At 36.2% G+C, this 16,685-nt stretch overlaps 1 protein-coding gene across 11 annotated transcripts in view; it reads left to right on the plus strand.

Annotated features, from left to right (window-relative positions):
- The window catches only part of YLPM1 (YLP motif containing 1), a 35,294-nt gene extending 23,560 nt beyond the window's left edge, over window positions 1-11,734 (plus strand). For 4 of the 11 annotated variants that reach the window (XM_023927823.2, XM_023927826.2, XM_023927824.2 and 1 more), the window contains exons 17-21: window positions 1,320-1,406; window positions 4,383-4,434; window positions 9,243-9,373; window positions 10,787-10,968; window positions 11,334-11,734. In XM_023927823.2, the coding sequence (XP_023783591.2) occupies window positions 1,320-1,406; window positions 4,383-4,434; window positions 9,243-9,373; window positions 10,787-10,933 (417 nt within the window). In that variant the 3' untranslated portion in view covers window positions 10,934-10,968; window positions 11,334-11,734. Of the gene's footprint in view, window positions 1-1,319; window positions 1,407-4,382; window positions 4,435-7,194; window positions 9,072-9,242; window positions 9,374-10,786; window positions 10,969-11,333 lie in introns of those variants that run through there. The other 7 variants (XR_002864967.2, XR_015288092.1, XR_015288093.1 and 4 more) reach the window with 2 other exon arrangements.
- Window positions 11,735-16,685: the final 4,951 nt, after the last annotated feature.

Below are 16,685 nucleotides of genomic sequence, written 5' to 3' on the forward strand. Positions count from 1 at the left end.
TTCTTATGAATTGCCCCAAACATGAAGGTACTTTTTTACCTTTTATTACCTTTTTGAAGCTCAGACTTAGGCATCTTTGAGCAAGAGTTGAAGTCACTTTGCTCTTAGCAACTGTTGAATACCAATTAAGATGGTTAAAGAAAATCTTTGCACTCTTACTTGAAACTCATCACTTTTTTACAGGTTACTGAATTATTTAGATCATATTTTGAGAAAGTAGTTCAAGAAAATAAGGAAATAAACAAATTTGAACTCAGTCCTTGTTTTGAGAAATACAGATGTTTAGCAGAGGATGAAGAAATAAATAACAGAATGTAGCAGAAGGTTACAATTGCCTTTTTACTTCATTTACAGTTTGCCATGACATGCATCTTTGGTGTGTCAGCTTACTGTATTGTTGAATTCTTCTTGGCAGTTGTGTCAGGAGCTCTGGGCATAAATTAGTGTGTTGGTTGTGTGGTCTCTGTAAATGAACCATAGCTGTTGCTGTCAGAACAGCTCTTGGCATGGCCACAGAAACTGATGAACTGCTGAAGTTGACAGAGGGTCTTTACAGTTTGTCATGATATTAGCAGGTTATTATTAAATTTCCAAATTATTTGTACTGGAAAATAGTAATCTTTGAGGACAGCAAAAAGTGCCACCCTAAAGTAGGCTCAGAGAACAGCATATTGGGATTTACAAGGTTTTTCAAATTATGTAAACAACTGCACATACTTGGAGAGTTTTATGTATTCCAGAGTATATGCATGAGTCCCCAGTACAGCTGTGGAGCCCAAAAAGTGTTTCATTAGATGAGCAGAGTTAGATGTATGTCTTCAAGTGTACTTGTAATTTGTTATGCTGAGCTCTGTGGTTACTGTTATTCTTTACTGTGATTTTTAAATATATAAAAGATAAAGGCTCAGTAGAGATGTTCTATGCAGGCAGCCATTCCAGCTATATATAAATGGCAAGTTTAAGAACTTTTTCTGAGATTGCAAGTTTTGAAATGTGATTATATGGGAAGCGAGAGAAGTATCTTGCTATCTTACAGATAGTGGTAACACAAGGAATGCATGTGAAGGAAGGGAATGAACAATTTCTGCTTTTTCCCCAGAAAATCTTTGCAAAGAATATTGTTTGTCACTCTGTTGCTAGGAGTGGACATGCTTCTGAGGAAAGCCAGAATGGACACAGTATTCATATATATTGTATCATCATACTTTCAAAGATGAATCCTGTATTTGAATTTGGACATCTCTACTTACTCTGTTAAAAATAAAAATAATTAAAAGCCAGACAGTGCCTTTTAAGTCTGTGCATGTGCTTTGGTACAGGTGGAGATGGAGGATTTTGATGCAAATATTGAAGACCAGAAGGAAGAAGTCAAGAAGGACACAGCAGAGGAGGAAGAAAGTGAACTGGTAGGAGACACATCAGCCATCCTTAAAAAATTGTTCATTAATGTGTTTGAGGGAGAATCTCAGTCTTACAAGTGCCAACCCATTGCTGTTCTTAGCAGTGCAATCTTAACACACGTTTCTAGTAGTTTTTACTTAAACATTTCTAGGAGAACTTTAATGATAAATCGTATTATTTCTTACTAATTTATTTCTAAGAATACGTGAGTATGTGCTACAAACAGTATTATCAGAGGAGCATGGCAACATGCCTCTTAGAGACATTTTAAATTGCAGTACATAGTAGTGCTGTCTTCCAGATAATCTAAGAATTACATGAAGTGGAGGGAGGGGATCAATGGGAAAAGATTAATTTAGCTTATTTCCTTTCACGTGTCTAAAGAACTCTCCTCAACTGTCGCAGTATATGACAACAGTTATGAAGACTGCTTTTTCTGCCATGGTTGGCTGACTTTGTTTGTCAGGTGGTATTTCCAACGTGAGGCATTAGGTCTCTTGGATAAATAAAGGTTATAGAATTGCCCTGAGGGCTGGCTTTTTTAGGTATGTATTCAAAAGGCTTCCTGCTGTAACTTCTTGGTATGTGTTGGAGCTGCAACTGGTCCATGCTTGATGAGTTGAACGTCTCAAATCTTGGTTCCCACAACCAAGCAGTTAAAGTTCAATAAACAGGAAGTAACCCAAAATGTCCGAGTTGAGCAAAGTGTTTTTCCTTGATGGAAATTTACTATTCCTTAGAAGTGGCAGGTCAGAAAGCAGTTGAAATCAGAATTTAAAAAAAGATTAGAAAAAATGGATTCTAATAAATGTCTGGTTTTTTTCAACGTGACTCATTTATTCTCTTTACTAAATTATTCTTCGGTGCAGAATATGAGACTGCATAAAGTGTGGTTAGAACATTTCAAAGATGCATCCATGTTTATAAGAATATGGCTGCTAGTCCCATTTCCATGAGCCATAGCTAAAAGAGAAAGTTGTCTTTAGCTTTTGAGACATCTGTGCATAAATTTGTGTGTGTATGTGTGTGTTTATGGGTTCGGGGGAGTGTCCTAATGTACAGCACTTATAACAATAGGCCTTTGAGACAAAGAGAAAGCTTGGTGGTGAAAACTATGCAAATTATTAAATAAAAGTAATCTGCATATAAGAATGTGTTCTATTCAGATTCACAAGATATGAAAAAGAGCAAAGCATTGTCTGCTGTATGTAATCTCTGGAATTCAGTCAGATGGCTAATCTCAGAGAATTATGTCAGACAGAAAGTGGAGCAGGACACTGTATTTGGTATCTCTTGCCTTTTTGAGAGCATTTGATAAGGGTTCTGCAATTCATTTTGCTGCATTTAATCCTATGAGAAAAGGGAGATCTGAAGCTCCTGCCATCTGGCAGATATCCTTGAAATTTCCAACTGTCTTGTACCAAAGGATAAAGTCTGAATCTTTGCTTATCCTGTTTGAGGACCGGGATATTGTATAGGTTCAGCACACAATAGGCTGTTTCACACCATCAAAGTCACTCTTCTTGGTATTATCAACTCCCATAGGATTGTTTGTAGCATTCAGACAATTCTTGTTTTTCTGTGCTTGATGGTATGAATTATTGATACATTTAACTTAGTGTTCTCACCAGTGTATCACACATCACTTTGTTTAATGCAGGCTTTCAGCTGTGGTGTAAACATTCTGAGCAAGCTTTAAAGTGCAACTTGGTTTAAATGTATAAATATATGTATATACATGAAGTTTATTTATTTGTTACGAGGAAACATTGCAGCACAAACTGTTTTGGTTTGCATTAGTTACAGATTTGATTAAAAACAGGAAAATCCAGAGATCAGATAACCTCGAGTCACTGAGATATGCTTGACAGAAAAAAGGTCATTAAAAGCAGTGCTGAACATAATCAAATGCAGTGTGACTCTCTGGAATTTACTGGAATACACTAATTTAGTAACACACAGTGTTAAAAAATACACATATTTTTACCGCAGTGGAAGCAACCTATAAATAAAGCAGGAAAGAAGTTAGTATAATAAAACTGGTTTATGGATTGCTTGTTTTTTCTTGAAATCTTCTAGAGTAGTTCTTTTCCCTCTGTATTAAAAAGCATTCTAAAAAATAATTAAATTCTCACAGGGCTTCTGTTCACTACCTTGAGCTTTTTTGTGTGGTTGCAGAGGAACATAAGTACTTTTATACCAAATCTAAACAGCTGAAATGGGGGTTGCTTAGTAACAATTTACTTGTCAAAGAATATAAAAATAAAAGATAAAAAGAAGCTAACTAATATAAATACCTTCTTGCCAAATTTATTTTCATAATGCTCATTTACAAAGAATAAACTGGCTAAAGATCATTACACATGGTGACGTTATTTGTAGGGAAAAATTGTTTTATAAGAATCACTGCGCTAAGAGTGTTGTTTTAAAATGAAGAGTAATACTTAAATCCTAGTGACTCAGCAGATACTCTCATTTAAAGAAAAAAAAATAGTTTAATTGTGAATTAATCATTCATACATGAATTTAGTATGTCCCTTCAAAAGGAGTAAGTGAAGCTTGTGTGTACTAAATCTGGAAATGCGCTCATAAAAGCTTATGGTAACTTATTAATTTGTGTTTGTAGAGTTTTGAATATGCTTTATGCCTGGAAGTTGTGTTGCAGTGACTTTGCCATCTGGGATAATACAATACAGGAACTGCACACAGTGCCTTTGCTGTCTGTTAGACTTATTCTGGAGTTCTGTGTTTACAGAGGGCAGCACTCTTGTAATGATTCGCAAGGGCTGCTGAAATCACTGAATGGGAATGGATGCAGAAGTTCTGAAATACTGAGTAATTTGTCTCCATCTGATATTGAGAATTGTGCCTTACAAAAAGAAATACCTTGAACTCCCATTGTAATGCTGTTTCCAGTTCAAAAGTGATATGCATGTGTGTCTCTCTCTAATCCTCCGAGCTTCTTTCTGTGTATGATTTAGGGTTACATTCCGAAAAGCAAATGGGAGATGGACACTTCTGAGGCAAAGCTAGGTGGGTATTTATTTTTTCCTGTTTCTTATAGTTGGTATCTAATGATGTTTGCAAGACCTGAATTTTTGTTTTTACTGTGCCTCCTTACAAAGACCAATAAATGCATTGATTTCATACATGTGTCTGAAACTGCAAAAGCGTCTATACAGAAAAGGAATTTATCTTCTGCCAGAGGCAGGAGATGTTACTACTTTCTGATCATCACTGTTTTATATACTCATTAATCGTTGTGCCATATGTTCAAGGAAAGTGCTTTGTCTTCAAATTTTAAAAAAACCCTGTTCTTCATCTTTCTGTGTTAATTATTTTTATATAAGCAAAGAGTCAATTTACATTGCACTGTACTCTTTTTCATATTGCATACCTTTTTTCATCAGTAATTTGCATTCTTGGAGACATGTCTTACAGCTGAACTGTATTGAAGATGTTTCTCACTTTTCAAAATTGACATCTGTGAGGACAAAGTAGTGGCATGCTTTGAAATTGGTTCTGAATGATTTGGTGTCAGTATATCTTTTCAACATCTTAGGCATTGAAAAGTTAAAAGTTCATTATGCTTTGCAGTTCCAGGAGAGCAATAGAATACTTCTTAATAGTATGCAAAATGGACTTTCTAGGAGCAAAAGGGCACAATTTTTGCTGTACTTTTTTTGTTCTCATTAGCCTTGATATTAAGATTCTGTCAAAGTCAAAAGCAACTTTCAGGCAGAAGTGCATGCACCACAGCTATGGTGAAAGGATTATTAATGGAAAGGGGTTTCTGGTCATTATGATCAGTTTTGTTGTGTTTTTTTTAACTGTACAGTAAAAGTTCTAAATTAAGGTTTTATCTAGACAGTCTGCTCAGAACTGCTATTTTTATATCACGTCTGTGAGAAGTCACAAATACCTAAAGGAACATAGCATATCTTAATATTTTGAAGTTTGCTTCTTCATGTGTGGAACAGCCCTATGCATCATAACTTTCCAATAATGAAAATCATAACTGCACCATAGAAATAGTGTTAGAAGGTCTGGCTTATGTAAAGCAGCCTTTCACCTTATGCTGTTAAGGGCTTAGCTGTTAACACCATCTCTTCTGCTGCTGTGCTCTCTTTTAAGCCATATAAATAGTTGTGGATGTCAATATATTATATCGATGATGTAGCATTTGCAGTACAAGCAGAGGCACCTTATACTCAATGATTTTGGCGTACCAAACAGCTCAGCAGTTAGACAATTAAGTTAGGATTGCTCTGTGGTTTTGTTAGAAGCAATGATTTGCTTAATAATGTAAAATTATTTCTTAAGTTTATGCTAAGAACTGTGTTGCGTTTCCTTCCATAATGTAAACCACATGTTTTTTATATGGTCTCCACTTAAATGTAAAATGGGGAGCAAGCAGTAGAGTCACTTTTATGCTTAAGTTACTTGCAAGGCTGTTGAAATAATCCTTTTACAGGCAAACTTCATTAACAAACTGGATGTTAGCATGCTGCAAGACACAGATCCAGGTGCTGAGAAGGGCTTTCTATTAAATTTGTATTCACAATTTTACTTTTATAACTATGCTCTAGAATCTAGCATCTAGAATCAATATGTAGGACTATAGATGAAAAGAAAATCCTGACAGAACTTAGGTTTTAAAAAAGCCAGGCATTCCTAAGTAACAAATGCAGTTTCTTTGGAAAATTACTGGCAGGACAGACAACTTTTAGCTCAAGGTGTACATTAGAAGCACTTGTAGTTTGTGAGTAAGAATTACTATATTTAGTTCACAATAAGACTTCACTGTAGATGACCAATTATAATTATTTCTGGAAAGGCATGTAAACTGTGGTATGCATTATTTACTCTAAAACTGAGTTATATCCTGGGAGTTGACCTGTCCATTAGGTTTATTGTGTTAGTCCCAGAGGGCACACATTTGCAGAATGATGTAAGTGCAGACTCCAAAAATGATGGTCTGAGTCTTGTTTTGCTTTTTTTGTTTTCTTTCTGAGTAGATGTTGTTACAGGAAAGTGCAGTATGATCTTGCTGATTGTAATAAACCTCAGAAAATGTCTGAAAAGTTTGAGTTCTTGAGCTGCAAACACTGACTTGTGACAATCGCCAAACATATGCCCCAGAGCTCTCACTTTAGCACAGATTTACTTTACTCTTACGTTCCTCTTGAGTATGTGTGTAATTTATCATTTCCTTACATGCTGTGCACAGCACACAATTTTACTCTGAAAGTCTATCCATGGGTCTTCTCAGTGCATAGTGCACACAGGGTCTTTTATCGAAATTTAAAATAATGGACTCTCATTTTTAAAATTTGACAGTAGCGTTAAGTTCAATGCTCTGTTTCAAAGTGCAGCTTAGTGGCAAGCTCTACAAATTTTCAGGAATGGAGCAATGAGCTCTGGTGTAGCTGAAACTTTGATACCACTCTAAAATTTGCTCTAGAATACAAATGGGATTCTACGTAAAACTTTGTGGCTTTTGTATAAGAAGGGGAAAATTTAACTGATGGATTTATTTAGGTTTTGAAGGAGCCAAGTAAATTAGTTACTTTCAGATGTTACTTTAAAAATTCTAAAGGTGAGTTTTTAAATTTTGTGGATTTTCAGAACTGCTGCTGCTTTGTTGTTTTTAAATTTGAAATTATAAAATTATGTTCAGTAGTTTAACACTAAAAAATCATCAGCCATAAATAATCACAAGCACCAGTGTTACAAAATGACACCTTGTCTCAATTTCAGAAAAGAACATTCTGAAATAATCCTTTGTGGCAGGTTTTTGACATTTGTGTAGTGTCTACTGCATGACACATGTACCTTGAACCGCAATAGTACGGATGGAAGCAGACCCCTTTGGAAAAGCAATCCAGCTTCAAACATGGAAGGACATAACATTTTAAAATAAATTCTGTGTAGCAGTAACCAGAAGGGACAGAGGGGAACTTCATATTCAGAACAGCTTCTGAGCTCCTCTGCTGATGTTTGAGCATTACACGTTTCTTGGCGATGTTTTCAGTTGTTTGGTGTGCGGCAGGGAGTGGGAGACTTAACTTTCTTTCACATTGGTAACGAGGTGAGCTTGCATCATAGCTTCCTTCCAACAGGAGTATGTCTGTCTACAGGTATTTGCCAACAGAGAGCTCCTCAATTCTCACTTCTTCATGTTCTTAAATGGTCCTCAATGAGTTTGTTGATCTCCTGTTCAATGTTATTTTTTTCTGGAAATGCTTAATGCCACAAATGATCTACACTGGTTGAACGTAATACTGAGAAAAAGTACGTTATGTGCTGGAGTAACAGAGGAATATTGTATAAATCAATTTTGTCTTCTAGAGGGAGTGTCGCCTTTCTGTGGAGATTGAGCATCAGATTTGGCAGATTTAACTTAGTGCAAAAGAAGAACCTTAACTAAATCATGTAATAGATAGAAATATTCTGAATATTTTTCTTAAATGTTGGCTATTTTAAGAAGCAGGGGGATTATAATGTTTTATTAGAAGAAGTTCTGTATCTGTTCTAGGGAAATGGGGCAAAGGTGGATTTTTTAAATGGTTTTGAGCTGTATGAGGGAGAAATAATTTCACTAATTTATGGCTTTTAAATTATATTAGCATGTCTACAGTACCATTGCCTCACATTATCTCCATTGTTACTCTTCTCTCCCATATTGAGCAAAAAAACTAATCTCTGAACTGTGCTTCTTTAAGTACATACCTTTGAACATCATCTTCTGCTATCCAGAAAATAATGTTGCCTTGTATTTGGTCTGTTTCTGAGGCCTTTTGTGGGTGAATTTAATTGCAATAGTGACTTCTGAAACAATATTTCTAACATCACCGATAATGGTTTAATGAATGTAATTGCCAAGCTTAGTGTTCCTTCTACACATACTTGAATTGTTGGCTTATAAATTGGTAGTTTACATCGACAGAAGTAACAGAATTTCCTTTGACCTGTAGTGCTGGTTTTCCTTTTCATGCTTTGTTGTTCATAATCTTAAAATGAATGTTTCATCTCCTTTCCAAAGATAGTTTGCCACATAATTTTAAGAAGGTGTTGTTTTCTTTATTAAGTGTCTAAAGAGGAGCAAAATTTTAGAACCTAGGAACGGAATTGTTTCTCCTCATGTTATATCGGTTCGATAAGAAAAAGAAGAAAATGAGGACTGTTGGACAAATGTACTGCTCAAATATTCATGACTGACCTCTTACACCATGAAAGAAAAGATTCTGAGATATTTTTCTCCCAGTCCTGGAAGACTTCCTAAGTGGTTTGCCTTATGGGGAGAGAAAAAGAAAAGGGAGGATCAGGCTTTTCAAGGAGCATTTTGTTCAGCAGAAACAGTATCTCAAAAACTTGTCTTTTATGCATTAAATTATATAATTGCCACTTGTTCCCTGATACTGCATGTATGCCATGTTTGACACAGTATTGATCCCCAAATTTGGGAAAAATGCTACAGCTTTAGTATTGTGTTCAAATACAGCAAGATGGATCTGTGGTTCCTAGCTATTGTTGGCTATATTGTACCTGTAAGGACAGACTCCATTATAGATCTGGAAGAGCAAACCTTTTCTCCCTAATATAGAAAACAACACTGAGTGTTATTGCCACAGAGTTAACGTGAAAGATCAATAAAACTTGAAAACTGTGTTGAGTCTTCTCTAGTTTATTTCAACTCTCATCATTACACCTGTCAAGAAAAGCTGGATGTACAAATTCTTCTGCTCGTTCTTTTGAAAAGTTTTCCACTCTCGTCTTGTTTGTGTGAATAACAGAAAAAATAATCTCCCTTAACGCTGAGGCTCTGTGTTTGTTCTCAGACAAGCTGGATGGTTTGCGGACTGGAACTAAAAGAAAACGTGACTGGGAAGCAATTGCCAGCAGAATAGAAGATTATCTGCAGCTTCCGGATGACTATGATACACGTGCTTCTGAACCTGGAAAGAAAAGGGTAATAAATTTTCAAATGACTTACTGTGTATATAACCCTTTAATGGTCTCTGTGAATGAGAGTTTATGTCAAGTCATTCAATGTCTATGAATATGGGAATTTCATTGACTCACTTTTCATTTTGCTGTTCCATTAGATTCTATAAGAGATTATGCTTGCAAGTAGGGTCTTCCAGAGGTAAACATATTAGTTAGAGCTAGGAATTGCAGATAATACAGATTAACTATGCATGACATAGTCTGAATACAAAATGCTGCAAGTTTAAATTCTATTGTGAAAAAAAGGGGAAAATCATAGAGGGAGGTGAAAGAGAGGTAATAGAAATAGGTAGTTTTTTTTCTCTCCAAAATAGAAAGACCAGCTTTATCCACTAGAAGTAATTTGAATTAACTGTCAGTGTTTACGTATTGTTTTACTCTGTAATGTCAAATAGAAAACTGATTGTACTGGACAGTGTGTCTGAGAGAAATGGAGATACTTAAGGCATTGGCAGAGGAGATGATGGTGGAAGAAAACTGACATTGCTTATCAGTAGAAATGTCAGGGGAAATCCAGGTAGACTATGGATAGGGAGATGCAGGCAGAAAATTGGTAAGGCTATGTTCCCTAGTAACACATAGGCCTAAATGAGACTAATCAGTATGGCAAAGAAGAACTCCTTCACTCACTGTTTTTTCTTGTCCTGAAATTGTGTGTTTTAGCTGAGTTTCTGGACTGTAGCCTTTGTTCATTGTATCTGTCCTTCCCTCCTTCCTGTTGCTCTCCCTCCCATTGGTGTCTTGTTTTGGGGGTGTCATGGTGTTTGTTTGAACAGAATAAATACAAGGGATATGCATTACCACAAAGAAGTGCAGTGCAGATATGGAGATGTAAAGATGGGAAATAGCATAAGTATGAAAAAGTTACTCAGTGTAAAGAAATAGTGGAAAAATTTAAATAGGAATGTATCACGGAAGATAGAGAAGAAAACTGTCCTTCATTAATTTATTCATTGCTGACTTGCTCTTTAACACTGTCTTTCTGTAGTTTCGTAGTCATCTTCTAGATGTTTCCATTGGGCAATTGAAAGACATATTTCCCAGAAAATTAAAACAGTAAATTAGTCTTGGATAATTCTTCCTGCCCAAAGTGTTGCTTTGAACAGAGAAATAATGGTAGTAGTTACACTTCAACTCTCAGAACTATAGCACTGAAATGGAAAAAGCCTATCTATACCTTTCTTCTACTCCACAGAACATGTGGTATATTAAATTAAAAATAATTTCCCGCTTTACCTATCAGAAAAAAAAACCCAAAAACTTACCTGTTCTAAGGAAAAGTAGTAGAAATTAGTGTTCTTACTTGCAGTGGAAAGCCTAGACTCATATCAGGATTTCTTGGAAGATTATTGTACTGATAGAATGTTCTCCATAGGTGCGATGGGCAGATCTAGAAGAAAAAAAAGATGCTGACAGGAAAAGGGCCATCGGTTTTGTTGTTGGACAAACTGACTGGGAGAAGATAACAGATGAAAGCGGTCACCTTGCCGAGAGAGCCCTCAACCGCACCAAGTATATATGAAAAAGTGGTTATAAGTGGATTTTTGTGCCTTTAAGGTAAATATTCAGTCTTCCTGCGTGTTTGTAGCCTTGATGTTTTTCAAGAGTTGAGGCTGCAGTTCACAGCGTTGTTAGAGTTCTCCCAGAGAAAGCTATTTGATTTGGAACTTTGTATAATAGGTGTCAGCTGTGCCTATGTCAACATATGCACCCTTGTGTACAGCACGTGGCAGTAAAGGGGGAAGGATTATCAGCTATCAAATCTCCCAACCTTGTTAGAAGGAAGCTTGTGGTTTCATTAAGAGTAGTTTAGCTGTGTGCCTAATAGTCCTGTTGAGTTCAGATGTTGCTTATTATAACTTAAGTCTAACTATGTTAATTACTAGTTTATGTGACATAACAAACTTTTCCTTTCTTTGCAGGCCATTTGCTCTGAGGAGAAGTGAACCAAGGTGTTATGAGCATCTTGCATGGGTCATGTCACTCCCACCTTCACAGTTTTTCTTTGTTACTTTAGTTTCAACAATTTTCTTGAGATACTGGCAGATAACCAGTGCCCTCAAAAAACTCATTGAATCCCACTGCTCCTAAGTGAGAGAGACAGTTTACTTTTTAATATTTTTTGAGGGGTGGGAGGGGGAGGGTCAGTAGTTTTAGCTGCTCTTTGTGGGATAAAGTGGAAGGATTAGACAGATGTTACCTCCACTGTACCATCACAGAATGTTTATCACCTTTGCTCTGTGGATGTTCTCGTTTTATACTGTATGTACCTTGTAGCTTATTGTATTAGGAAGCAGAACAATAAATTTCACTATAAACTCTGTGTTCTTGGTGGACCATATGGTATGGTTTTTGTTTGACATTTTAAATGTGGTCTGTGTTCACATTAGTGCTCAGAACCATCCTTACCTGGAAGATGTACTGTGCTCATATTCTGGAATGTGTCCTGTCTTCTAGGTTTTTCACCTGCTCTTCTTCTCATAGACAGATCCATTAAGACCCCAGGTCTTGCTGGCCTTTAGGAGTTCATGTTCCTGGAAAACAGGAACATCATTATGTTTGAATCCTAGTTTCTCAATTATGTCAAATTTTCATTACTACGTGAGTATGAATTCTTTTGGGTGGTTCTGTAATGTTCAGGGTAGCAGTGTATGAAAAACTTGTCTTTAATGCTCAGTATGAAAACAGTTACTACAGATTTCTCTGAGGGACAACCTAGAAAATTGGTTTTTGTCTTACTCCTTCTTTTAGTCGACACTGATGTCTATCAGGGTATTTCATTCTATTTGTAAGTCCACTGAGTCATAGAGATACATAATTAAAAGAAGTGACAAAGACCAGAAGTTATACCCTTCTTTTCCTTTGATAAATGTGTTAAGCTTGATTTAAAAAAAAAAATATATGAGTAACAATCCACACTATTGAAAGTGGTACAGATTCTTCATAGATGCTGGAATATCACTTCTGCAGAGCCTCAGGTTTGCTGATGAAAACTTTCTTTTGTCCTCCCAGGTTTCAAAGCAAATGCTTTACATTAACAATGTTGTAACCAGGAAAGAGGTTTACATCTGAAAATAATTGCTGATTTAATGGTGAATTTAATTTTTTCTCCTGATCTTTCTGAGGGGAGAAAATGAAGTGCTGAATTTTCCTTCTCTGTTGAGTGATTACATTGTGCTTTGCATCTAGGTTGCTAAATCAGCTTGTTTTGGTGTGGTGGTAGTTCAGGTTGTTAAAGGAGAGCATGGTTGTAATAGATGGGTTTCTTTGGCATGTTTTGGTTTACTGGCTGCTTTTCAGCCTTCTCTGTGGTGCATGGTTAAAAGTTCTTCTGTAAACAAGGGGAACAGCTGAATTCGTATTATACCCTGAATATGTTTAATACAAGAAAATTGAGCTCCCTGAATGCAGCTTTTTAAAAATAGGTGGTATTAAATGCACATTTTCTGTGTGTATGTAGTTTACAAAGCATATATACTTCTCAAAATGTTGCTAAGTAAGTACTCTTTGAATTGTTATGGAGAATTGTTGACAAAGGGAAACTATTCGTTAACAAGAAATGAGTACTGTGTATTGCTGTGGAAATCGGGCGAGCTTCACTTTGCAGAAGTTACTCTCAGGTATGTGTAAAATGGGTTTCAGCCTATACTCAGTTTTCCATAACAAAACTGGGGTTCTTGTGGCACACCATGAGTTGATGTTGTTTTTTGACTCTTAAGAATTGATAATGATTTTTGTTGGTATTTTTGCTAATATGACTGTACCAAGTTCTTTTCTAACATTTTTCTTTGCAGACTGAAGAGTACTTTCTGGAGCATTCAAATGGATAGTGTCTAACAGAACTTATAATATTGTTTACTGGTTTCACAAATTTTAAAATTATTTTAGCAGATAATACTGAGAGGTTGTATCATGCTGTTTATTCTCTGGTGCATGTAGAATTAAAGAAAAATGAGTAGAGAATATACATAAAATTACACTTTACTCTGATGAGAACAGACAGAAAATATATCAATCTTGAAGTTTAAAGCAAAATTCAGTTATGAAAACATCATTGTAGGCTGTTGTTAGACTGTTTTCCCAGAAAAGGCTGAAGGGCTTGGATTTAGTTATTTTCGTGAAGTTCAGAAGTTTTCCTCTTCTTTAGTACAGAAATACCAATATATCCATAATCTTTGCCATTTGTTTCAGTTGGTTTGAATGTTTAGCAGATCAATCTCCAACTTCTTGATGGGAAGCAACTGAAAGAGAATAACTTATGCCAGAACTACAACCTATAGCAGATTCTACATATTCTGGACATTCAGCGACTGAAGAAATCAAGCAAAAAGGAAATATTCATTATTGCTGCTGGCAGAGCTGAGAATAGCTAGCTAGTCCCTTGCTTGGCTCCTAACCAGAGGTTGGTGATTAGTGATTTTGCTTTTCTCTGGGAAGTCCTTCAGTACAGTATACATTGTCCTGATCCTGATTTAGTTCTTACTCCTTGGCTCGCTGATATTGTCAGTAGAACCTTTCACAGCACTGAGCAGAATGAACACCTACTTTCATTGGTAACTAAATAGGAAGATATGCATCTAGCAGTCTCATGCAATGCTCCATCTTTGACCATGCATGCAGTTGTGCTAACTCTAAGTTGAGCTGTTTCTGTGCGTCACACTGAAAAATTCAGCTCTGAAAAAAACATCAGCTGCCGCAGAATGGAATTGCTACTTGCTGCCTTCTCAGCAAAGCTGACTGTTAAAACAGTATTTTCTGTGAATTGCAGTTTCTTATGACACTTCGGGTTTTTTCAAGTCAGTTTTCTTTTTTAATATTGAAGCTACCTGTCTCATGAGAGAAGTGTGGTTTTTGCAAGGGAATGTGCAACATGCTGTGCTATGTGAATAGAGCAGTTGTCATCTTCTGTCACCTACAGTGTTTTACTGTAGGATTGCTCATTAAGGTGATCTTCTGACTAAGGTAAGAAAGAGTGAAATAATAGCTAAAAGCATTAGATCAGTTCTAGAAATTTGTTTTTCTGTTTCCTCAAATGTTTACATCAAAGAAGATAAATAACTTAGCTCGCATTATTAGTTCCCAGTCTTTAGAAGGGAAGAATTGGTATTGGTACAAGTTAGTTTTACTTTTCACACATCAAGTTGGGTTTGGCATTTTTTGGACTTTGCATCAGTCATCTTTGTTAACACTGTCCATGAGTTTTTCCTTGCTTGTCTGTCAATACATAGAATACGTCACTGCTCTTGTCTCTTTGTAAGGCATTGTTTCAACTATTTTCAGAAGCCTTTTAATCCCTGAGCAACCATTTAGGTAACCATGGAGATACTGAGTAGGATTTCAGTAGAGGCTTTTCTGAAAGGATTGAATTGGAAAAGTGGAGTTGTGACATTACACTGAAACATATATTAAGCTGTCCCCAAAAAGCCCACATCTAATGCAGTTGAATAGTTAAAAATTATCATAGAACCATAAGTTGCAAGTCACATTAGAAAGTGTGATTCCTGAAGAATAGTCTGTAGGTAGTGTGCTTTTAAATGAGAGAGAAGAACATGACTGCACCAGCCAAAATCAGTTTTTCCCAATTTAAGATTTCAACATCATCGGAACACTTTGAGAATCCTTTTCAAAGGAATAAAGTAATCCTGCCTGTGGGACACCTCGCTGTCACCTAAACAAATTCATTGTTACCAGAAGAAAAAATACTTCATTCATTTATATAAATGCAGCTGTCATGGTGAATAATTTTCACCTTAGGATGCAATTTCACTGAGCAGGTTGTGCCATCTTATTATCAATGTTGCTGCCATCCACACAATACTGGACAGACCTTGGGATTTGAAGAAACATGGTTGAGCTGGGTTTGGAAGCAAGATGTGCTTTTTTGCTATGAAGTTGGTGCTGTCTCTGGCAGCATGCAGCTAGGTAACTGTGACTGAACTGAAAGCCTGGAACTCTTCTGGAGTATTGTAATTCAGCATACAAGGACTGGAAAGGAGAAGCAGTACTGTGTTTTCTTTGCTTGTGGAATGTTCACATGGCATGCATCCTCAGGAAGCTAAATAATGATGGATACATGGTTCTCTTCTGTTATGTCTCCCTTCACTATTTAATGTTCCCTAGATTATTTCTGGAAAATGAATTCTAAATTCTGAACTTGTGGTCCACTGACAATTTGGGATCAAACTGCAGCAGGACAACTTTCATACTATGAGATAAAATATTTGAGGAGTGGAGGTGGCCATCTCAGTTGAGATCTCTACACTTGCAGCATCAACTATTCTTAAACTGTGGTTATACTTAGTTTTCTTGTTATAGTAGAAATGAGAAGAGAAAAAACACAAATTTCATAGAATTTAAAATATGGCACATTTCTGGTTTGAGTCTCTAGGGAAATCATCTTTATTCTCTCATAAAACTTGAATCAAAATTGGTTTCTGTTTATCTATTTCTACATGTGTGTGTCAAAAACCTTCAGCCAACTAAAGGACTATTTACTCCAAGGAACACTTCTAATTTCTGCTCAAGATGAATCACTTCTTCATGATGAAACTGTTTTGTCTTATTCTTACTATGGAGTTATGGAGTGTTCCAGCAAGTGTGATGTCTCCTCCAAATTTGCATGGTACTGTATCTGCAGTCTGGAGCCTTAAGTCTTTCTCATGGATGTAGATAGGAAAATTAGTAACAACAATATTCCGTTTAGGTGAATTATCACCCTCTAGCTGATTAATACCCTTTGGAAGAAGAATGTGTTTTTATTCATGATTTTGCTTAAATCAGGTAAGCTCAAATACTATTACCTAAACAAAGGCACAGCAAGCTACTGCAAATGGAGAGACAAAAGTGTTTTGAAGTTGCTTGTATTTTCTATTATGTGTTAGGTTTTTAGACAGGAGGCTCTAGTCTCTTTGAATTGTAGGATTTAGTATTTCAGTATGGAAAATCAAAGATGTAAATCTGTCTTGGTGGAAGTGGCACAGTTTCATTTTTTCCTAAGGTCTTTCTGCCTTGTGGAACTCTCAGGTTGAATCTTTTTTTGGAGGGAAGACCTCTCCCTATGGCTTGTGCTCTGGAGTGTCAGTCAGTCAAGTGTTTCTCCACACTGTTTCCCTGGTACGTGTGTACAGGGACAACTTTGGTTTCCATAACTGGTCAAGATACACCTGTATGAATGGATGTTCAGTTTTACATAAGAAATTTGCTTACATAAGAATAATGCTTTGCATTAGGGTGGCATCTGAACTGTCTGCTGTGACCAGTATATTCCTATATGA

Source organism: Cyanistes caeruleus, chromosome 6 (assembly GCF_971803275.1).
Source record: "Cyanistes caeruleus chromosome 6, bCyaCae1.hap1.1, whole genome shotgun sequence".
In the NCBI taxonomy this organism is placed as follows: Eukaryota; Metazoa; Chordata; class Aves; order Passeriformes; family Paridae; genus Cyanistes; species Cyanistes caeruleus.